Below are 24,060 nucleotides of genomic sequence, written 5' to 3'. Positions count from 1 at the left end.
TTTAATCGTCAAAATAGCTTTCCCTCTTTCCTTGCATGCCTCTGTTCCATTTTTTTTTCTTTTTGCTTGTTTTGAAAATACTTACTGAGGCGGTGTGTTGAAGCATAAGCTTCCCTGCTTTTCTCTGAAAGGAGATGGTTGGGAGGAGATCACTGGCAGTGCTTTTGGTTAAGACATCATTGTCCTGTTTACTGCTTTAAAAATTGAGGAAATGACTACTTTGAACATAATTCTAAGAGCAAGTCCTCTTCATTTAGAAAGAGATTCTCATTTTAGCTTATAAAAGATACAAAACAACCCTTTGATTAAGGAACCTCTCTAAGCTGTAATTTTGCATAGACCTTGACACAAGGGGGGGGTGTTTCTGTCCTCCTTTCAAGTTGTCAGTTGCAAAACTCCACAAAGATAATCAGACATGCAAATCTTCGATATATTTTTAGTTCAACTTGCTGATGTATATTCATTAATATGTTAATAAGACAAGGAAAGCATAATTTAAATTGCATATGCTTAATTTGGTTAATAAATGCTTGAAATAATAGTCCCACTTTTTAAAGTAACCATACAAATGATGCCACTTTTTCAGGATTTTTTCTCTAAAGTCACAAGAAGGGTATAAAGCCTCTTGGTTTAGTGACAAAAATAAGTTTCTAGTGCTTTTTACCCTGACCCTGCACAACCAAAGGACCTCTGTGCTGAATTTTAGTCCTCCTTGTGTGCATCATCACATTCCTAATGATTTAATTGTAATAAATTGCACCAATGGAGACCTCGTGAAGATTATGGCATTGTAATTTGAGTTCCCAAACTATATTAGGTGGAGTTAGATAGGCAGATACAAGATGGAAAGAACAAAGTTTCCTTGTGTTCAAATATGGCTAAGCTCCACCAATGCAAATCAGGGACATGCTCGCCCTATATTTAGTTTGCAGTGGTCTAATCAAATGAGATACTTGCAAATTACTACTGGAATTAGAATAAATTCTCTGACAGCTTCTGAACCTTGGTTGGACATGCAAAGCTGCTATAATATCTATTTCTTCAAACCTCTGAAGTGATATTTGAATGTTTACAGGCAATAAACTTTTAAGTCAATTGGTTCCATTTCTGTCGAATTGCTCTCAAAAGTGGAGCTGTGCTTGCTGTGCTTTAGAAAATATTAAAGAAATTTCATTCCCATTAACCTGTAAATATGCCACAGGACTTGAGAAAATTCGTCTGGTAATGGCTCTTGTTTTTTTTTTTTAAGACTTAAGCCTGGAAGGCAGCATCTCAAAAGAACTCGGCATTGAGGAGAGTCTCTAGAATATCCGGTTACGCTGGCCTGACTTATTTGGTCTGAAGTAATGAGGCATGAGAGATCATGAGTGCAGCGCATCATGTTCAGAACCAATAACTCCTTTCAGAAAATTACATTTCTGCTCTAAGCAGTCATTTTGAGTTATCTGCAGCTAATTTTAAACTGCCTGCTTTTATGGAAATGGAGCGCTTGCGTTTCCCGGTAAATATCACTGTGATGCTCAGAGACGACTATAAAGTGCGACTGTCTGGGAAAAAGCTCAAGTCTGATAAAAATTAATTAGACTGGAACCTGTTCCTACCTACAAATATCTTGATTATATGATGAGAACAAACACAACACTTGACAGAATTGGCTTTTGTGATACCTACTGCTGTGAGGGCATGAAAAAGAGCTGTTGATCCACATGCTCTCTCTCACTGAAGGTGCAGGCATTGGCAACAGCATCTTCCCGTATTGTTTCTCTTCTTACTGACCTTTTCCACTAGAAGAGAAAAGATACTAACTGAATCCAGTCAACTTCTGTGTATAGTAAAACGTGCTTTTTTTTTCACTACCGTTGCTGTCCTGTAGTGTTTAGGTCACCACTGTTAGAGTTGAGCAATGAGCCATTTCTGCATCCAGCCAGTCACTCGGAGCTCACCGGGAGCACGTGGAGAAACCCAGGCTGTTTGAGGGAACGGTAAATCTGATTCAGTTCAGGTGTCTGCATTGGATCATTCCCTCAAAGCATCTGTTTCCATGGTCTCCCAAAGGAAAGGAAGCATTAGATTAGCTCTAGGGGCCTGAAGTTTGGTGAGATAGATCCCACCCTTTGTCTGAACCACATAGAGGTTAATGAAGGCTTAACAACCACTCTTCTCAGATGAATAGTATAGATAAAACCTTGTTGCATAGTTCAGCTCAGGGCAGATGAGGCAAATGTCTCAGTCTTTGTTTTCCAGGGAGGAAAAACAGAAGAGAAAGGCAGCTCCTCCATTTATACCAGGGGAAGAGCAGTCGACTGAATGTCATTAAATTCTGTCAGCCAAAGAAGTGCAGGCTGCTGGGTGACAGAGACCTGCATTTGCATTAAAGTGAAACTCTCAGGGTAAAATTAATGCAAGGTATAAATGAAAGGATAAAGAAACTCTCTTTAAATGTGTGTTTCTTTCTTTTGAGTCATATTAAACAAGGGTTAAGTTTGCAGAGCAGAAGTACTTACAGGTTTAAACATGCCAAATGCAATGCGTGACAGTTATGGTGCTGATAAGCAGTGATCCAAGAGCACTGAAATATCATCGTGATCTGGATATGATGTGTGATCGAGCCACTTTGGGTCATAACGCTTTCCTCTGCAGACAAAGAGTCAAGATTAGTGGATGCTAGGGCAGAATAAACAGAAGAAAGACAATACCCCCGGCTGAGGGCAAGGATTTGAAAGACAGTGGACAAATGGATCAGTTTCAAGGACCTGAAGCTTCTCTGTTGGGGCGGGGGGAGAAAAAAAAGAGAGGCTTGTTTTTCTAGGCACAGAGCTTGGAGATCAAAAAGGCTCCCTCACCTCTGAAGGAGACTGTTCCCCAGGGCTGCTGGAGGAGAGCTTAGCTGAGGGACTTGTGGGGTTGGATGGTGCTGCCATGTCCCAGTGGCCTTGGGGTTGTCTGGGGGATGTTGGCTTGCCATGATCCTTGTGCAGAAGCTGCCTCGTAAGAAAACTGTGTTCGGCAAATCTTTGTATTTTACTCTAAACCATTGACTTTTGTTCTGCATGGACAGTACTTTATTTCAAAGAGCTTTGGATGTTGCTTTTCTCAGCCATTGCCTTTTGGAAGAGGATTTTTGGAAGGAGTTGTCAGAGGTGTGATGCTGTGCTCCAAGCCTGCGACACAACCTCGTTCCTTCTGCCCCTTCTTGCGTGTTCCTTGCAACTCCCCGTTTGCATGACAACATGCAGAGCTGTCCACAAGCTCTTCAGCCTCCCAGGAGAGATTTCAACTCATACCTTTCCCTTGGAGCAGCAAGCAGAGCGCCAGGCCAGAGGGCTGAGTATTGCAAATGCTTTTATGTGCAAATGGGATGTGAGAAATTTGCTGTCGGCCAGGAATTTGCACATGACTTCCAATGCTTGCTGTGCTCTGGGTCAGCCTGGCTCATGATCTCTCATCCTAAGAAGTGACAGCAGTGTCCAACAACCCTCCCTCCACTCGGAGGATGGGGCTTTCTCCTTCGGGCAGGGACTTGTCACCAGGGCTCTCCCTTTGCCGTCTCACTGCCTTCCCCATTTGGCACCATTCCCTGCTTAAGTGCGGCTCCTCTGCACCCTCCTTTCTTTTATGCCCTTTGCTTGGCTTTGGTTGTGTGTTTGTTTTCTCTCCCACATAGTCTCTGTTTCATTCACTGCCCAGAATAATAAGGGGCTTGTTGAAAGGGTGCTGCTAAGTAGTTTGTCTTCTTCATTCATTCTCTCTTTATTTATTTAACATTTGTTTTCAGCGTGCATTGAACATGAAATTATGAATGTCTTCATTGTTTATTTTAATAGTATTTATTATTTTGGAGGCTTCTATGCAAGCCATCTTACTGCCATAAAAATCCCATAAATAAAGTTATAATCAGTTATGATGGTATTATAATTCCCATTTCAAAGGTACAGTCTGAGGGCGGAGAACATAAATGCAAAGATTTCCACTGATTTTGGTGCCCAGCTTGAAAAGCCCTCAACCTGAGTTCCCAGAGTGCTGAGCCTTGGTGGTATAGCCAGCATACATTTCTGATTGTGAACCCATAGCTGTGCCGGACATCAGTCATTCTGCAAACCAGGCTCCAGGTGCCTCAGACTGAGCCCAGAGAAAACAGGGAACGCACAGTGAGTGACCACCTGGAAAACCGTTGTTGCCGTGACTTGCCTGCCATTTCAGGGGCTTTCCTGTAAAGGCACAGCCCAGTTCTCCAGGCTATCATTCAGCTGCTTTAACCGTAAAATCCTTTCTCTTTCTGCAGTTCCCCATCTGCTTCACTCCGCACCTTCCAGCTTCTGCAATGCAAGTGAGCCTGGGCAGCCCACAGACCACAGCTTGCTTCGCTACACAGCCCTCATTCATTGCCTGGGCACTGCCTGCGACGGAGTTTGGCTGGAAAAAAAAATAGTATTGGATCTCATTATGGCAACCTGCGTTACAGCGCATATGCAAAAGGACAGAAGGTTATTTAAGGTTGCCTGGCAACTGTAATTCTGACATTTTTCTGTATTTTGATAATTTTGCATTGTAGTGCTCGTGTTCTTGAATATAATTTTTAAGAATGGGGTCAGAAAGAGTTTCTTAAGATTATGCATGCAGAAAATCCTGGCTTGGACCTCCAGTGTGCACACAAGAACATTTACCTGTGGGCAAATAAGTTTACTTAATGGCTGTATGCAAATAAAGGCAGAACACTCATGATATTCATAAGCCACTGAAGAAAATATTGGTGGGATTCTTCCAGCCAAAGAAAATCTGAGATGGAGGTATATTGGAGCAGAATATTAATACCTCCCCATCCAAAATCGGGGAAATGGCTTTTAGTGCTTCTCTCTTCTTTCCCCGTTGTTAGAACCTAAGTTGAATGCTGCCTTTTACCTGAAGTGGTTTGCCCAGACTTGTGCTCCATGTGAGTGTTATGTACTATCCAGCCTCATCCTTTACTTAACATCTTCCTTCTTCCAAATTTGGAAGAATATTGCATGAAGCAATAGCATTTTATACATAGTGAAATGTAATCATATGATTATATTGTAAGCACTCTAGTCAATAAAGTAAATCTCAGGCTTAACTAAGGGAGTAGGCAATCATGCAGAGAAATCTGATCTATACTGGTGTAGCAGGATAAGTGTAATGCACCTGTGCTTTCGGAAACCAGAGCCTGCCCAGCTGCGACTGAAGTGCACCCTGGGCAGGTGCTGCCTTTCTTTTTTTAGCTAAAGTGTGTATTTTGCAAGGCTGGAAATCTAGGCAGGAAGCATGCTATAAAACAACTAGCGTTGGGCTGTGTTTGTCCAAGGAAGCGTCATCTTTGACGGGGAGAAAGGTCATTTTCTTTGGAACATCTGTAGAAGGCCGTTTGATGTGTGGCACGTCGACGTGCAGGATGTGCTTTTGAGATACTCTGCTGCTTTTCTAAATTATAAGCCATTGCTTGAAGATTGCCAGGCCATCAGTTAGAATGGGTTTGCTGGTAGGCAGGGGACTATTTCCAGGGTTAGCTGCTAAAGAGGGGACTGCTTGAGAAGGGTCAGTGGGGAGTGGGAGGCTGTAGCAGGGTTGCCTTGTGGGAGCCCGAGCCAGAATCCCAGAGAGGGCTCGGACTCCAGCAGGTCCTGAGAGGCAGGTCACCTCTCAGCAGCAGCAGCGTACTCCTCACTGCGTTTGAGTCTTCCTGTTTCTCCTTTTGCCTTTCTCTGCTGGTTCTGCTTTCGTTTCTTTCTGCTTCTTCTCTTTTCCTTTCTGCCCCCACACCCTCAGGGTGCGTCTCTGCCTCTTTCCTCCCTCTTTTCATCCCCTTGGCTTCCTCCTTGCTCTCAAAGTTGGTTCTTTGTTTCGTTTCAGCAGAGCAACCTAGTTTGGTTTTTTTTTTCTGTATTGGAGTTGTGCAGCACAAAAGAGGGCCATGAACCATCCCAGGTCAAAGCTGCCCATGACCATGTGAAAGTACAGATGCTCTCCTGGGGAAGGTTTGGGTTTGCAAGGTGTCTCCACTTGCTGTCTCTCTACGTCACTGTCCTGAGACCAGTGCTGTGTTATGGAAACAACGTATTCTTCTTGCTCTGTGGCAAAGATTATTTTTATAGGAAGCTGTGAATAGATTACGTTGTGTTCTTGGGGTTGTATGTGGTTTGGTTTTTTTTAAAGCAGTGTGTGAAATCTTCACTTGAAACTGTGCATGAAACTCCTTGTCTATAATTCTTCTGTGGATTTAGTGAACTGCAATACCAAAGTAGAGCTTTAAAAACAATGATGGAGCATATAGGAATTACTTGGCACCTACATGTTCTAATGTATTCTAAGTAATGAGCTTTATGTGGTAAGTTTATGTAGCTGAGCTGTATAATTTTGTTCATCATGATGATTATACTGAGAATCAGCTTTGCTAGTTGAGATACACATGAACACAACCCAGGCTTTTTACCCTGGAGACTTGATTAGCAATAGTGCTGGGATTGGGCAGAGGGCAGCTTAAAAGTAAGCATATTTGCATTTTAAGCAAGCTGTAGTTGCCATGAAGGTATGCAAACTGCTCTCAATTAAAATTGTATGTCAGACTGTACAAATAATACTGCACACTAATGCTCTGACATGTGGCTCTAAGGTACGTGAGGACACTGGTTCTTCTTTCTGATGCTTTTTCCCCTTTAGACTAGTGGATCGTGTGGCAATCTCAGCTTCAAACAGGATGCCATCAAGGGGTTTAATAGATTTACCAAGAGAATCCATCATGCGTGCATTGGATGAATTCTTCAGATGTCTCATTAAATATCAGCAAACCAAAGGGCCATCGTCTCTTCCCCCCTACCCCCCTACTTCATCTGTCATCTGTTTGTAGCCTGCACAAAAGTCTTCCTCTTTAGACCTTTAGAGTTGGACACTTGAAAATAAATTCTGATAACTGAAGATTGACATATATGAACAAATGGGTCCATTTATTTAGAGAAGACTTGCTCTGTATGTTGCATATGGAAATAGATTTTTTTTTTTTTTCCTTTTCCTTTCCCCAGTGGTAAACATACTTCACACCACAAGCATTGTTAATGCAAAGCCCAGCATCCTCTTGACACTCGATATTTTTGATGGAGGCAAAGGTTGGGTCACCAGAGTGGATGGAACATTACTTTTTGTGCTGAAAACAAACACGTTCAAATCTCTTACACTTGAAATTATGAAGATGCATTTTGTCTGTAATTTCTCTCTCCTCTGTACAAACACATCTTTATCTCTCAGGCTGATGTTTAACTTTAGACTTGGCTGGTACTAATTAGAGACAAACCAGGTGGAAAGCAATGAGTCAGATGTTGAGGAAAAGATTTGGCCTTTTTGAATCAAAGCAAAGTGGTTCATCTATACAATCTATACTTCTGGATAAGCAGGAGGGCTTTTTCATGTGCTTCCAGGGTATTTTTGGGTATTAAAGTGATGGTGTAAGGACCTGAACAGAAAAAGTACGTCTTATGGGTGTGTTGCATCACCAGTGAAGTTGCCTTCATGCACAGTAAGTGCTGTGCTGTACAGTTAGCATATTTGTGTGCTCATGGGCAGAAAAAGTCATGCTTTACAAAGCTAATGGCATATCTCTATGCCCCTGATAAATTCTGAGCACATTTTGTTTCATATGCAGTCTTCCATTTGCATAAACATCTGGACATAACAGGCTATTCTGGCCTTTGCTGCTTTTCACTTTGTCTCCTCTTCCTATTTATCTCTGAAATTTTCACTCTGATTTGAGTCATTGCAATGTGTCAGATACTCTTGTAACTCACCCCCTCACAAACATACATGCCTGTGGACTTTTATGCTTTTTGGAAACTTGTTTAAACTCACAAGGCTGAACCCCTGCCAACTTGCTGTAGGTAGGTGTGCCTGGAGCCAAAGTATCAATTACTGACGCTGAGGGAAATTTCTAGGGTGGAGGCGGCCCTGGAGATGCCCAGGGAGTGTTTCTTCTGAGATTCCTGCAAGGCTAGAAATGTAGTTATTTCAATGGAAATCCAGTAGTCACTAGAAATAAATGCAGAGGTCTGCTTTACTTATGACAGTACCAATGCTATCTATGTTCCCCTTAACTTATTTTTTATTTCTATCATATTAAAAATGTCACACGTGGGTAATAATTCTTATGTATCCCAGCACAGGACTGGGATACAGACAGTTGTTTCCATGTTAGGGACGGAGATAGGGGGAATGCAGCGCTTACCATTTGCTAGTTCATTATCAAAATTACTGTTTGCATTAAATATTTGCCATAGTAGCTCTTCCCTGTCCACAGCTCTGTTTGTCTCCTTCCTCAGAGGAGCGCAGGGAAAGAGAAATTCTTTAGTTCTTTCTGGATGTGGAAGAGAGATGGGTTAGTCCCATATGTCATGCTTATGAACGACCAGTCCCAATCCTAACCTTACAAAGATGCTGTTCTGTATTTATTTATTATTATTATCTATTTCTGTATCCTCAAAGATTTTACTTCTCCTCTGTTTATTCTTCTCCAACGATTTTACTTCTCCTCAATTTATCGTGTTGCAGGTGGTTTAAACCTATATGGGATGCTACCCCTTTCTAATAATCCCTAGGTTAAGAGTATGTTTAAAACGGGGTAGGGAAGTACATACTGTTTTTAAACTACCGAACTGCTTATTAGTGTAATCTGCATCACTCTGGAGTTGTTTCATCCCCAGGGATCATCATCACTAGGTTTTCTGAGTGTTAAAGGAGATAACTATCTCCTCCCCCCCCCTCCCCCCCCCCCCCGCCCAAGTTGCAAGGTCTCTTCTCTTGCAGTGAGTAATACCAAGAATATCTTTTCCTTGTGCACTTGCCTCCCCTTTCTTTTTCCACCCAAGGAAATAAGAATCTAAAAGGGAGCCTCAGAGCTTATCTTGTTTGAAACACCTCCAGATTTCTGGCTTGCTGTTGCTGTCATTGCGACAGCAATCAGGTACCATGGTGATCTTAAACACTGTCACACTGCCTGCATGTACTTGTAAAATAATTTTTACAAGGTTTTTTTATTGCTTTGATTCCAAGATGATTAAACAACAGGCATATCTAATTCCCACTGCAATGTCAATGTATTTACCTTAGAAGAAACTCATTTTTTAATTATTTGCTTAGTGCTTATCAGCACTGTATTACTTTGTACTGCTTTAACTTCAGGAGAAGAGCTTCTGATGTGGGCATCTGCCTGTGTAAAAGTGCTGCTCACTGAAATACAAATGGATCCCTACTTCTAGGAGTGTGTTTCAAATGAACACTGGTAAGGGACTCTTTTGTACTTCTACTTTGAAAGCAGAAATACGAAACGACGCAATATTGTCCTAACTTCTATGGCCTTTCATTTATTCAGGAAGCAATTCTTAATGGTCTTGTTCTGAAACCTGAAACAGAATTTTCTAAAACATGGGAAAATGCATTGCACACAGACCTCAAGGCCATGGCTGCAGGCGTGAGAGCAGAACCAACCCAGAATTGTGTTTAGACATTGCTGGTGGGACCAGTGGGTGTATAATTTTCCTTCCCTGTGTGGCAAAGCCTCCTGTGATTCCAGAATCATGTTGGAGTTACAGGTACAACAGTATTCTACTCCTTACAGGGTAGAAGAGTGATTAGTACCATGATTTAGCTAATATTATTCTGGAAAAATTTGCCACGTGGATTAAGATTGAAGTTATGCGTCATGCTTGAGCGGGTCTAACAGACTGCCACAGCTGAAAGAGAGGTTTTAGTCCCCTCTCCCCTTCACTGCTCTGTTTCTCTCCCAGAAAGAGATTCGCTTGCTTTACTAGGTTGATTTTTGGCCAAGTTAGTGGACAGAATTGGCTCACAGAAGACTCCCGTGATTGCCAGTGCTGGCACAGGGGAATCAGCGGCTTGTACAAGGATTTAGGGGCTGGTGAGGGGGACATGGTTTGGGTTTCTTGAGGGTTTTCTGGAAAGGGGGAGAGGACCTCTGTTTGGCTGCCTTACGTAGCTCACGGAGGCTCTGCTAGAAACTCTCCAAGTGATGCTGCTCACAAGCTGGCTATGATGGTCGTGATTCTGAAGGCTTCATCCTCTCTCTGAACCAGCGATGCTGTAATTACTGGTTCTTCCTGACCTGAAGCATACTTTGCTTTCAACAAACAAAATAAGCTAAGAATTTATTTTGAGGGGCCGTTAAGTTTGGTAAAGTCAACAAACAAGCTAATGAGAACTTAAACTGCATAAGAATACCATAATTCTTTCTTTTTTCCTCCTATTCCATGGGTCACATAAGGACCAAGTGGCCAGAAGCACTAAAAACTAACTTACTGTATACCAGGAAGTTGGGGGGAGAAAAATAAATCTGTTGAGTGGGATAGCTTTCTCTTGGGAGAACTCTAAGAATATAAGCATTGAAACACAGAAAATCTGGCTCTGTTATATCTAAATAACTTGTCATGTGGGCTTGACATAGGCTAATTTTCAGTATCTAAAGTAGAAAGGGCCTTTTACTGATTTTTGGGAGGGTTATTTTTTCCTAATCTCAGGATCCGAGATTCAAAATAGTTTGTGGGGTTTTTTTTCCCCCTCCTTCAAAAAGAAAGCCACAGGCTTGTTCCCCTGGGCTTGAGGAAGGTAATTCTATTGAATTTCACACAAAGGATCCTCTTTGGCTGTAGATTTATGAGGAGCTTAGAAGAGTGAAGCTAAGTCATATTAGCAATCATTAGATTTAGAAATTTAAGAGTGATATATATATTAAGAAAAAAAGATCAGCTGCCAGGAATATATGGAGCTGACCGAATATAGAAACTTGTGAAAGATACAGTGGACCATCAGCTAAAACACTTCTCCAGCAGAGAAAATCTACTAAGAATTAGTGAAAGTAGACCTTTGCTCCTGCTGTTTCTATGTCCCCCCTTGTGCATACCAGAGTCGTGGGTTCGCAGGCTTTTCCTGGGGCTGATGCCATGCGTTAGACAAGTCCCATGGGAGAAAGATCTGTAGAGTTTGGCCCCCTCGTTTTGTTGGGTTGGGTGAAGTTACAGGGTGCTGAATACAACATGAAGAACAGAGCATTTCATATTTAAAATTATGAGATAGATGTGGAGTTGATAGCAAAATAGGCTCCCATAAAGGAGTCTTCAGATGCTGGCAGCCCTGCTGAGTCATTCCTCCTGCGGAGGTCTGCCAGAACATGCAACACCTACGTGGGGTCATGCTTCCCAGGGCAATGCCCTGGGGTTTTTTGTTTGTTCACCTAAAGCTCCGTCCCTAAGGCTGTCCTTGGTTTTTGTAAAAGAGTACAGAGAGAGAGAGAAGAGGCCCTAGGTTATGAATTATGGGTCTGTTTTACTAATGGCTTGTATTTCACTGAGGACGTAACTGAAATCTGGCAATATCAGTTGCTCAAAGAGGTGTTGTTACAGCAGGAATTTTGAAAATATTGCAGTGGTTTATTTACTTTCATGAGGACTTAAATGCTAACTTTTCTGTGTGGTGCTCGTCTTCCCTAGTGTAGCCTCTTTACACTGGATGCCTGTTTTCCTGCTACCCAGGGGCTTGAAAATGTGAATTATAGTGAAATGAATGGAATTGCTTGGGTTTTAGTTTGTTCCCCATTCTGCCAGCAGCTGAAGGAGAGGAGTTGTTTTCAAAGTACAGTGCCAGAATGTCAGTGAAATTTCTAATGGACACTGATCTCCTGAGACACGGCAGTACTTCTTCAGCTTGGCTGGACCGACAGCAGTCTTCATCTGCAAGTAATGTGTTTTTTTCCTCTGTGTTATGGATCCTGATACACTTACAGACCTTTTGGCTATTCCCTAAAGTTTGTTGATAATGGGAACAGGTTCATGGAGCTTGTATCCAGGGTGCCAGAGATAACCTTGGAAAAGATTTTTCTAGGGGGATACAAAATTAACATGACCTGATGGGCCGTCTGAATAAAAACAGTGAAGAAACCAACAACTAAACAAAAAATTCAAGCAACTGCCTCCAAGAAGGTGACAGCTGGGAAGATTCATTCCCTACCTAATCTTTGGCAGCCAAAATTGCTTCTGAACTGTGTGTGTTCAGTCTTGTATCTGTAGGTTCCTTGTGTAGTCAGCGGAGGGAGAGGCTTCTCCAGGGAGTGACGCAGGGTTGATTCAGAGGGCAAATTTAGCCCAGTGAAGACTGCCTTAGGCACCGTAGCTACCTCGACCTGATGTGAGAATACTCCTCAGTGTGGTTTATTGAGCAAATATTTGTAAAAGACTGTTGGTTGGTTGGCTAGCATCTCAAAAAGCCATCTTCCAAGTTCAACTGATGCAGTAAAGAGAAGTTTCTTTGTGATAATAATATGTATGTTTACTGTCCATCCTCGGTGAAGACAACCATTTGTCATCTTTTCCCATCCTGCCCCTGCTTGATCTTGTCTCCCTCCAAAATCACACGCACTCATGCTTTGCGTGGCAGCATTTTCCTGCATCTTTTTGGTGGGTCACACTGTTTAGTCTTTTTGCTGCTGGTGGTAAGAAGGGGGTCAAAAGGAAGGGTGTGCTATGAAAGGAATTTTAATGAGGTATTTCTTTGTCTCATGTTATCTCGGTGACATTGTAATAGCGGTGCCCGTAACATCATCCTTAAATAAAAGCTGGGAGTTTGCTGATTGTTACCCTCCGGTGCTGGAGAAGTGTCCTGTTTCATCCTGCATTGAAGTGGTATTACTTTGTCTTTTACACTTTGACTTCTCAGACAGTTTTTAAAACGAGATGGAAATTCAAGATGAGTGCAATTTTCTGATAAAGGTTATGCATTTACAGAAGTTGTAATAGAAATAATGGAAAAATACTTTTCTGTTTATAAAAAAAAAGAGGGAATTTGTTCCTCTAATGCTCTAAATGAAACAAAATCTTCATCCACAAATTGATCAGCTGTTGCCAACAGAAATATTCCTGTGTGGTTCTGAGTAGTTTTCTAAACTTGCAACCAAAGATGTGAACGCTTCCACAAAAACAATTAAACCTCTTTAATTCTGTTTTCCTTTCTCTTTCTTTTTTTTGCCTGAGACTATTCTGCCTTTATTAATCTTTAGCAAGTATATCTTTCTGTCTTAAAAATATGGAATAATTTAAATTTAATATCAATATTTTCACAGTGAATACCAGTTATATTAAGAAAGATTTATCGTAGGGTTAAGAAAATTACTCAAGCGTTCTATATTGTAAAATTGTAGGAACTTGTGGTTTATCACATTGCTCACTGTGTGGTGTTTGGAGCAGGAGGGACTTGATTTGACAGCATGGCTGTGAAGACAGACAGAATTAAACCCAGTTTGTTTTATCTGTTCATTGAAAGACGTCAATGTATCCTAAAACCCAACCATTTATTCGACTTTCAAACATGATCTACAATAGTAAAATTAATTCCTTTCCGTCTAAGCAGGAAGTAGCCAGCGCTATCTGCGGAGTTTTCCCATTAGGGATAAATCCATAGGAACGCCTGCTGACCTCTCTGTGTCTTGAACTTCTAGCCTGACTTAGTCTGTTTGCCTGTGCACTCCTTGGGTAAGAGAATTTCATGACAGAGGGCAGCCCTGCTGATATGCAGGATTCAGAAACCTCCTTAAAAAAAATACAAGTAAATGCGTAAGTCAAAAAGAGCTAAATATTAGTCAAGGTTTACTGGTGGGTTTTTTTATTATTATCACTTCACAGAAATATATTTTGTATTAATAGTAAACCAGACAAAAAGTGCTGTGTACTTTTGGTTCTTAGGAGATTTGTACATACAGAATATCTGCCTTTGAAATTACATATCAGCTAATTAATTGTTAAGGGAAAAACTCTTGCTGGATTTCATTGTGGGGCTTTCTGTGGAAGGAGATGTCTAGTCAAATCCTGTGGTGCAAGTGATACGAACTTTAAAAGACATTTCAAATTCTCACATTTTGGTGCTATCAGCCATGGTGGAAGGCTTGCTGGCACAAGATCTGCAGTGAATGGGAAGCTGCAGATCCGTCTGAGGAGTTTCTGATCACCAAGTTCTGAGTTTCTGTCTCTTCTAGGTTTAGGAGCAGCAGCAACCAGGGGCCTCTTCAGGAAGGACTTAACGAACAGGGCAGGCTTATATATAAAGTGTAGGAGTCCATGGTTTAGGGTTTCTGCTGGCAGGAAAGCCTGTCTTCACCCCTGCTCACATTGCCACAGCTTTGCTGTTTGACCCTCTACCCAGGTGCTGAGGGAGAAGCTATACCCTTGAATTTAACGTTGCCTTCCAAAAATCCACACATCTGTGTTGTCATACTCTTCGTGTATTTGCATGGCCAAAAAAAAAAACCAAACCCACAAACCAGAAAAAGGCGTTGAGGTGATGGCCAGTAGCTGAACGGTGCAGCCCGGCAAGGATGAGCAAAGCGTTTGGCTTTGGGACAGGGAGAGCTGCAGTTCACGGTGGCCGGGTTTTAAAGCTTTGGGTTTGTTTCTGTTCTTCCCAGCATGTGGAAAGCTTTGTTTTTGTAGTGTTTCTGGAGAATTTCTGGAGAAGGACTAAAAAGTAAGGTTAAATTCTTTCAGGACAAGTTCATTGTATCTGACCTGGGAAAAAAAAAAAGTCTTTTGTGCTTATCTCTGAAGTGCATTTTAAATTAAAATTAAGAAAAGCAATAAACAATGAAGGAGACTGGGCTATTTCTGTCATTTGATATTCTGCTTTCTGTCCCATGCGCACATGCTGTAATTTATCATAGCGTTTGTGCTTGCATAACGTTAGTTCAACACCAGGCATAAAACATTTATAAATTAACTCTGCAAAGTGATTTTTTGCAGAGGTGTGTAATGGTGTGTGTGCATGCACAAAGCCTGGGAGGGAGACAAAGCCCTTTTCCCTGGCATCACGGCAGCTGTGCAGTTGGGGGTCAGAGGAGTCTCTCTCCTCTTTCTAGCAGGCAAAGACGTTTTCATACAAAATTTGACTTCTCTTATGTTGGCTTGCTCAGTGCCTGGTGAAAGAAGAGTAGTGGGGGAGACCATCTCATGAAGAAGAACTGGAACAGTGTCTCCTTTATTTTCAGTGTTTAAATTTAGTACCTTTTGGCTTTGCTACATGAAAAACAGGGGCCTGATGGCTGAAACTTAGTTTGCCTTATGCTTTATTTATTTAGATCACTGTTCGGCTTGTTCACGTGGGAAGGATCGGGTCTTCTATTGTTTTCTGGGCACTGAATTGCAGTCCTTGTTAGAGTGCCTGATTATAAAGTCACATCTCCCAAGAAAGATGTTTTTGTCTGGTAAAGTGCAGAAGGCTGAACCCTTGCGAGCAACACGGTCTGCCCAGCTGGGCAGCAGTTGCAGACACTTGAGTTTTCAAGGCTTTGCCTGCCGGACTGCGACGGTATCTGATGGGGGCTGTTTCCAGCCACTTCTTGCCGACTTAACTATCAAGATGCTGATGCCTGTAATGGTTTACAAATGAGTTGTTGAAAAAGGTTTTGGGGCAGGGTATGTTTTCCCAGGGAGAGGGCTTGTTTTTTCCAAAGTGTTGTCCACAGCCGCAGCTGTTGCACCAGAGCTTTGTGCAGGTGTCATGGTAGCCACCCATGACATCCCCATGTCAGGATGCCACGTGGTTCCTCAACCATGGCATATCTAGATCACCTGAAAATCTTTAGGGACATTTGCTGACCTGAAGCCGTGCTCAGAGCATGAACCAGCCCAGCCCCTCATCCTGGTGTCAGGGTCCCGGGCATGTTCCCAGCCTCCACCTCTGAGGGAGGAAGGCTCACATCTTCTGCTGTTCAGATAAACATAATTAGCTCGGATTTTATTTTTTGGACACTACACATTAATTGTGTGGCGAGGCTTTTATTGGCAATTACACATTTGGTTTTCCCTAATGAAGTTACTCATGCACCAACACAGTCCTTTGGTTTAAGAAACGAGTTTATTGGTGAGACATGTTGTATTGCTGTTGTCTGAAGTTACCTCGGACTCACCTTGGCAGTAGATCCTGCCTCTTTGTTTTAAAAATGTCTTTGACAAGATTGCAACCTGTGTCATTCGGCGATGCTTTTTCCTCTTGTTGTGCTGCGCTTAAGTCTCCTGCATGCGTTTTCTTGCACTGCTGGTTAACAGCATTCAAAGACTCTTAGGTTGCATGTCCTAAAGCTGTTTCCATCAGCATCCTGGGGTTATGTTGTTTTGTTATGACCAACAAAAAATCTGAGGTGAACTACTCTTTCTCATACCATATCCAGTCTTTTGCGTGTGTTTAGGTTTTCAGACTGCTGTTGAGACAGAAAAATCAAAATATCTGAAATGTCATTAACCAGCTACTTCAGAAATTAATCCGATAACTGTTTTGGAAAGTTTCCATCACAGACCTGGTATGAAGTTAGTGGCAAGCGTTAAAGATTATGAATTATTTTTGGCTCGTGATATGTTTTCCTGAAACAGTGGCCATATTGCACAAGGACTGCTCCATTTCAGACCAGTGGTTTCGAGCAGCAAGCACAGCACTGCCCCTCAGCATCAGTATGTGCCTGATTTGAGAAGATGCATGAGATGTCCGTCACCCATCCCTGAGGTGATAAGCTTCATTTTCTAGGAGGGTTTTTTAATACATTTGGGGATCCTTTAGTCATGTCTTAAATATGTTTTTTGTTTCCTGTGGCTTGCTTGCCACAATCCTGGATGTCTGATAATCAAACTCTCACAAGCCTTCTTTCCCACTTGTGTTATTCTGTTTAATAATATGCTACTGGTATGATGGGCTTCATTTTTATTTACTCTCAGGGAACATTTTGAGAAGAGAATTAATTTTGTCTCTTCTTAAAGAAGTCAAAAATGTTTAGGCTCTAAGTCAAGGTGCTAAATCACATGGAAGCACTGGCTGTGGACTTGCTCACTTCATTGCATACTCCAACACACGTGTTGAATGTACACATGTTAACTGTTGGAGCCTGGCTCCTTGTGAGCTCAAGAGGCTGTACCATAAGCTGCTAATGCATTCTAAGCACGTAGATAATACTTTTATTAAAGTATATTAGCAGATAGATACTTTTGTGAACAGAGCAGTTGTAGCTAAATAGTCAGTGCATGGTTAGGGTCCAGCAAAAGCTGTATTTTATGAAATCATCAGCCTTGTAAAAACAAACAAAATTATAGCTTAGGCATTTACAAATTTGGTTTTTATTATTTCTAAATGAAAGTATCTATTTCTAAGAATTCTCTTTATTACTTTAGTGATAAATCTTATAAAATGCAAAAATACTTAATGATTACTGTTATTCAGGAAATTTGGAATTCAATGCAAATTTAGAAAAATATTCTGATATTTTGTGCTTATTTGGTTAGTAAGCTTTGCCGCAAAAATAATTGTTATCCTTTCAAATGATACTTAATTCTTAAAATGGGTTGTGGGTACCCTCTATCTTTAAGGAGGGAGGAACTGATCATGTTCCCTACTTACCCAGCTGTCTTCCCACTCCTCCTGTGAGTATTTAAACCATATGCAAATAACTGCTTACACTCCATTTTACGTTGTTTTAATTAAATGCATCTCTTCTTCCTCTGTAATTCTGTATGTTCAGATATTGGTCATCCCGCTGGTTTTCAGTGTCTTTCTGGAGAAGACTGATGACTGGTCCCTCACTTGCAGAGATAAATTATAGATACCGCTGTAAATTCCTACTAAGCTGAAGCCTTAAAAATCTGCTGTTAATAATTTCTATTTTTGACAATGTATTAGGTAGAAATTCGTTGCATAGCATAAAGCATGCATGTATTTCAAAGCAAGGAACATGCATTGTATGGAAATCACCAGCAAGTGGCCTTGCAAGGGTGTACACCAGGATTTAATAAGAGTTGTTCTTTAACTATGGCTACACAAAAAGATTTTTTCTCGTTAGTGTGTGAGCCAATATAAGCAGTAGTATTTGGCCAAAATAAGCAGGTTGGGGAACTCGGAGGTGAAGTTTTGTCAACAGATGTGATATTTTAAAATAGTGCAGCAGATGCACATAGTAGGCTGGTAATCTGCAAATTTGGGTTGGTTTCTGGGATTTGGCATGGGGGATATCTGTTTTGGGTGAGATGCCTAAGTCTGACAATGAAACCAGCTCCATAGAAAAACCACCTATATCAAAAGTTTCTGTGACATGTTTGGCATGAATAAACCATTGGGTTTTATTACCAGTAAATATCCTGGTAGTAGAAGAGGGAATTTTTGAAACATGGAACTTGAAGTGAACATTTAACAATACTTGGGAGAAAAGCAGATTGTTCAAGCATGTATGTTTTAATGAAGAGCTTCATTAAAAGTCGGTCTTTTCGTGTGTTCATTCTGTATTTTTCACAGTCATCTGTTTCTTAAAACATTTTCAGTTTTGGGTTTGTTTTGGAGCTTATTCTGGATGCTCAATCACAAGCTTTGGGGGGAATATTTGTAATCCTGTGCTTTGAGGAGAGCGTCAACAATCAATAATCCAGTACCAGGAGTTCAGGTTGAACTTGCAGAATTGTTGCCTATAATATATCCTACCCTTTCAGATACTTGAAGAGCTAATTAACCATTTTCTGGCTTTCATTTCTGACACCGCATAGCTCAGGCTGCTGCACTCTCTGAGCTCTAACTCCGTTAGGAGCCTGTAGGTTTGGTAGTTTTGAGGAAGGTAAAACTGCTATTTTTGTTTCTAATTCCTTTGGCAGGCATAATGGTTGGAGGATAAGGAGGGAACGATGCTTATTAAACTGGATAATTTGTTTTGGTCAAAACTCTCTTAAGGGCAAGATATTTTTAGAGCTTTATCTGCAGCATGAGTTAACCGAGGTGTTTTGAAGCTCGGTCTGACAGGAACAGAGATTGTTTTACCAGCAAATGTGAACAACTTTGTTTTGTAACTTGAAATCTGTGTTTAGTTACTCTGTCATTGTTTTTGTGGATCACAGTTGTGAGAAGACTAGATAGCAAGGGAAGCTGCTAAAACAAATGCACCCAGGGACCAAAAATGAAAGGGCTATGGAGATGTATTGTGCCTTTTTTTACATTGATTGCCCAAAATAACTTTGCTTTTCATGTCACAGAATATTGATTGTTTTACATAATTTTCTAATGATACAACAGCTCATCTGTGTTTACCAGCATGAATGAATAAACCCAACCAAGATGTAACATCAGCCTCAGTTAGATGTAATAAGCTTTTCATTAGCAGATTCCGTAGACCTCCATTTCCTAAATTTTTTAGAACAAACATCTTGACAGGCATCAATAAACAGAGTTATAAAAAAGAAATGCTGAAGCTTTTTGGTGATGCTAAGCTAATTTATGTACAGAAGGATGAACTACTTGGCCGGGATCAGGAAGGGCCCAAGCCAGTAGGTTGCAGCCCAAGTGCTCTCATCAAATGAAAGGAGGGGTTTCTTTTCTCTCTTGCTGTGCACTTCCTAACTCATACACTGAGATTCCCAGGTAATATTTCATAGGTGAGTTCACTACCAACCTCTTGAAAGTTAGCACATCGAGTGCTCATATTGATTAGGATATTGAGTGCCTTGCTCTGTCAATCTTTAACCCATTAGAATTTCCAAGATGTGCAAGTACTAAGTGTACTGTTTTTTCCAAGGAAAAGAATACTGACAGGTACTTCAAGGCTTAAGAAAAACAAGCTTTTGTAGCTTAAAAAAATAATTGTTGCTAATGAAACATTCAAATGAGAGTAAAATGCATTGGAGTGAGGCACCTTCACATCAGCATAGGGCATTACGCTGGTATTCAAGCCTTGCATTAACCAAGTTTGCTGGATGTAATAGGAGAAGTTTGTAGTCTCAGGTTTGGATTGTATTTTGGATTTCTGCCTTTTAATGAATGTGGAAAGAGCACTAATCTCAAAAGCACAAACTGTAGAAACTGAAAAATGAGAGATCTCTTTGTTAGGCCAGAAGCTTTCCTCACAAGTACTTGATTGATGCTTACATGCACCCATAGGCATCCCTTTAAAAAAAAAAAAAAGTCAAATATAGGTGAAAGGGACTTAAAATTCCTTCAGGCTCCTGGATGCTCCAGAACAATGTCTGGAACTGCAGACAGGAGCCGGTCCCATTGTTTTTAGTTCTGCCTATTGTTTCTCCTGGTCATTAGTGATCAGCCCTCCCCCAGCGCAGAGAGATTCAAAGAGCCACCACTTGTTTTTCCCATTATTTGGATGGGAGGAGGGATGGGATTGCTTGCTGCCGAGACTCCATTTTCTAAGATGGCAAGTCTCAAATGTAATTTTTCTTCTGTAGATTTGAGGATCTGAAAGATTCCTTGGCCATAATCTTGGGTCTTTCACATCCCTTCACCTTCCTCCAAGTTTTATGATACAAAGCCTGTCTTGCAGCTCTGAAAATTCATCTGAGCTTGAATTTGGTTGTTAGCTGCCATCGCCAGCTTGTATTGATCCCTTGCTAAACTATGACTTAAAAACAAGTCCACTTACTTAAAAAGAAGTCCAGTTGTTGTCACCTGACAGAGGCAATTGATTTGTGAGGTCCTTCTCTGCTTCTTTAAAATTCTTCTTTTTTTTGATGGAAATCAATTTGGTTTTATAGATACCATCATTAATGCATGGTAAATATGTATAAAATTCATGTAAAGCTCACTGTGAAGGAAAAAACCACCAAGTGTCACACAAACATCTATGCAAACATTAATTCATCACCAGTATAAACATTCTTATTCACAGCAAGTATCATCTCATCAGCTCGTCTCAAACATTTTAATGTTCTTTTTCTTACAAAGAGGGAACTACAGTGACATTTTTGGAAACTAGATTATAAACTAGACACATCAGTCAAGGTGAAATCCATGTACAATCCAGGTTTCTGTAAAGCTTATGCAACAGGTTTGCAATCTTAATGAAACTGTTCTCACACTGAATGTGTTATGGCTTTGTATAATATGAGTCAGATGCTATGTCTACAGTTTTTAACGCAGAGATGGATAATCCATGAGCAAAACAGTAAGGACATCAGAAATTAAATGGAAGACTAATGACTATTAATAGATTACTGAATTTCTGGTTTTGAAACTCTAAAGGTAGTTGCTTGCCCAGTGAACTGGCATCTCTGTTTCAAATAACCAGACTGGCTCAGGCATGAAAGCAAAAGTTTTGTGTGAACTTCCTTGCTGTGGTAGGATTCACATTATTGAATTAGGGATGTTTACTTTCTTGTGCAGTCCATGCAAATATTGCAGAATATAAAATTCCGGTAATAAAACCAGTCCTTGATAACAAAATTCTAGTAAAAAAAATTCTTGGTAATATAAAATTCTGATAGTAAAACTGGTCCTTGATTAGATATTTAAAATACACCCATGCCTTACTATTCTCTTCATATGAGTGGGGTGCTTTGTACGTGCCTTCCCACCTGTGCTTTTCCTAAGAGCTCCGGGCGCATGGCAGGGCAATTTTAGGAACTTTGTGGGTTAAGCAAGTTAGGTTAAGCGAACTTCAAAGAAGCAGATGAGGAGGATCTCCACAGAGCAATTCAGCACAGTGGCTCTGTTGTCTTGCAGTGGGAGGTGGCAGCTTTCTGATAGCCCTTTCTCCATAAGGGCCATCAAGAAACCCTCCCCTCCCCAGCCAGGAATGGTGTTTTATCACACGAGGAGCAAAACCGCTGAAAAGTCTGATCATGTTTCAGGCTTTTTCTGATGTGTGCCATTTAATAACAAATGCTTTAACACATTAACAAACCTTCAAAATCATGCTAAGGTATTGAAGACTATTTCTGAGGTAGGTGGCTTTGTTTAAAGGCTGCTTCAAATTTTGCTTTTCCATCCGAAGTTGTATTGGGTTTCACAGAAATTAAGTCTCAGATGGCTCATTTAGATGCCCTGTCATGTCTGCGTGTTCATTAAAAGAAAAAGGAAAAAAATACACACTAATTTTGATTTCTTCAGCCAGAAGTCTTTCGTGCATGTTAGGCAGTTACATCTGTAGTGCCTGATGCTAGTGATGTGAAAGGAGCGGTAAAGATTTTGCAGGGGTTTTCTTCCCTCCCAACAAGAAACGTTTCTGTATTTACTTCAAAGAGTGCTGCCTGGTTGTGTCATCTATGAAAACATCAAATGAAAGGTAGCACCTGAAAAAATTGTTTCTTCCAACTTACCAAATTGGTCTACAAAAAATTGCTGTAGTGGAGTTTTGTACTGACTGGCAAATTGTCTTCTCCCCAAAATGAAACTGTACCGTCCTTCATTTACTGTGAGCTGCTACACTTAGTAGCTCTAAGGATGGACGGTTCCTCCATTCTTTGACCTTTACACTTCTTTTCCCTAACAACATCTTCCTACTATTGTTATCTCTTTGGTACACCTGTTCCTCCTCCCCTCTTCATGCAGAAGCATATTAATCATTAACATCTGTACATGTGGCTGCAAAGGTGCCTTTTCAAAGCTGCTTTTAGCAGAGGTATGAACATTAACCAGCAGATCCACCAGTAGCTGTAGGATCGCTTTTTAAATACTGCTTCTATTAAATGCCCTGGTTTTGCATTTGAGAGGTACTGGTCTGCCATTATGCACTTGGAGATGTTCAATCCATCACGGACCAAAAAACCAGCAAAACAGTGGTATTAGGGACAGAAGTGATATGATCTCAAAATGAGTATAGCACATGGCCTGTATTAAGCCCCTTTTCATTTCATATAGTCTTGGGATGGTGCCTGTAGTGTGGGATCATCTTTTTTGAGTTTTGGAGCGCAAAATATTTTGCTGGAGGTACTGGAACCTTTGGAGGTGGCACACGCAGGTGGCTCCAAAGCAAAACTATAAAATTAGTTTTCTTAGTTAACTCTCCCTTATCTCTTGAAAGTGGTTCAAGGGTTCCAGGATAAAACCCACTGCATTAGGCGTATTGAAAACGTGTTGCAAGAAATTTTCTCTAGTTACCAAACTGCTAATGGAAAGCAACAAGGGAAGATTAAGAGGAAGGAACAACTTCTTTTTTTAAATAATAAATGCCGTTCTTCTACATTGGTTTTTCTTTCCAGTGTCTTTGCTGTGATCACATAGTCACCCTGGTAGGAGTAAACGTTGTATTGCAATTTGAAAGTAAAGATGCTTTAAACACATACCAAAGGCTGTCCCAAGGAAGGGGTATTGTAATCAAACTGGCAAGTGGTGATCTCTACTTCTGCAGAGATGGAGAGATGAGATGTGAATTAGAAAAGCTAAAATAGAGAAGTTTGTAATATCGATGACATGAGATAGAGACCAGAGAGGGTATTCCACCAGCATGAAAAAGAGGAAGACAAGTTAGATTTAGTGTTAGATTTAATGCTGGGCCAGCTGCTTACTTACATAACGTCATTACGGGACGTTCTGGACTGCAAACCAAAGTGCAATGTTTAAGCCAACAGAAAGAACAGCAAGCAGCTCTTCTCAGGCTTCGTTGTACATTTGTAACGTTTCTGTGCTTTCAGCACTGGCATTAGAGCCGTTACTTGTTGCTAGAAAATGTCAGCAGTCACAACTGCAATGGCAAGAAGGGGGGATGTTTCAGGTATTAATTGAATGTAACACATTCAAATGATTTATTTTGGGGGGGGCACTAATGCCATCTTTTGCGAAGAAAAGATATGAAACTCAGCTTTGTAGAGGATTCATCTTTTCCACTTGAAAATTGTGTTTCCTGCTGTCAGTGAAGAGTCCCCAAATGCCTGCTCTGAATCACAGGGAGACAAGCCATGTCAGAGAGAGTCTAGGACAGAAGGAAAAAGTAGATCACAGACTAAGCACAAAAAGTTGCAAACTGAAAGGTATCTTTAGGGAAAAACATCCCCTAGGCTCCACGGTTCAGATTCCCCAACCCTCCTTTGAGGAATAAACCAAATTTTTTTTCCTTTCTGTAAGTAAATTCAGATCCAGGTGAGCAACTGTGCTGGTTGCTTCCCCTGTGTCAGAGCTGGCAGCCGATGGCACATGTCTGCGCCTGCAGCGAGATCTCACTGTGGCAGCGTGTCTCTCGGGTCAGCGAGGGCACGGAGGGGGATGATGTAACTGAAACTCCAAACATATGGTGGGTTTGGGGTTTGTTTTGTTTTGTTTTGTTTT

General features: G+C 41.0%; 1 protein-coding gene across 8 annotated transcripts in view; it reads left to right on the top strand.

Moving 5' to 3' along the window:
• Positions 1 to 24,060, top strand: part of COMMD1 (copper metabolism domain containing 1) — an 88,281-nt gene that overhangs the window by 39,263 nt on the left and 24,958 nt on the right. For 2 of the 8 annotated variants that reach the window (XR_014227609.1, XR_014227610.1), the window contains one exon: positions 1,250 to 1,371. The exons of 4 other annotated variants lie outside the window; for them this stretch is intronic. Coding sequence is in view for 2 of the 4 variants with exons in the window: in XM_082306341.1 (XP_082162467.1) it covers positions 16,419 to 16,508 (90 nt within the window). In the remaining 2 variants the exon portion in view is untranslated. Of the gene's footprint in view, positions 1 to 1,249; positions 1,372 to 16,418; positions 16,549 to 17,554; positions 17,612 to 24,060 lie in introns of those variants that run through there. 2 more of the 8 variants (XM_082306341.1, XM_082306340.1) reach the window with 2 other exon arrangements.

The sequence above is a fragment of the Platalea leucorodia genome, assembly GCF_965183815.1.
Source record: "Platalea leucorodia genome assembly, chromosome: 3".
NCBI classification, from domain to species: Eukaryota; Metazoa; Chordata; class Aves; order Pelecaniformes; family Threskiornithidae; genus Platalea; species Platalea leucorodia.
The sequence above is the reverse complement of the archived record's forward strand: the minus strand, read 5'-3'. Positions and strand labels throughout refer to the sequence as shown.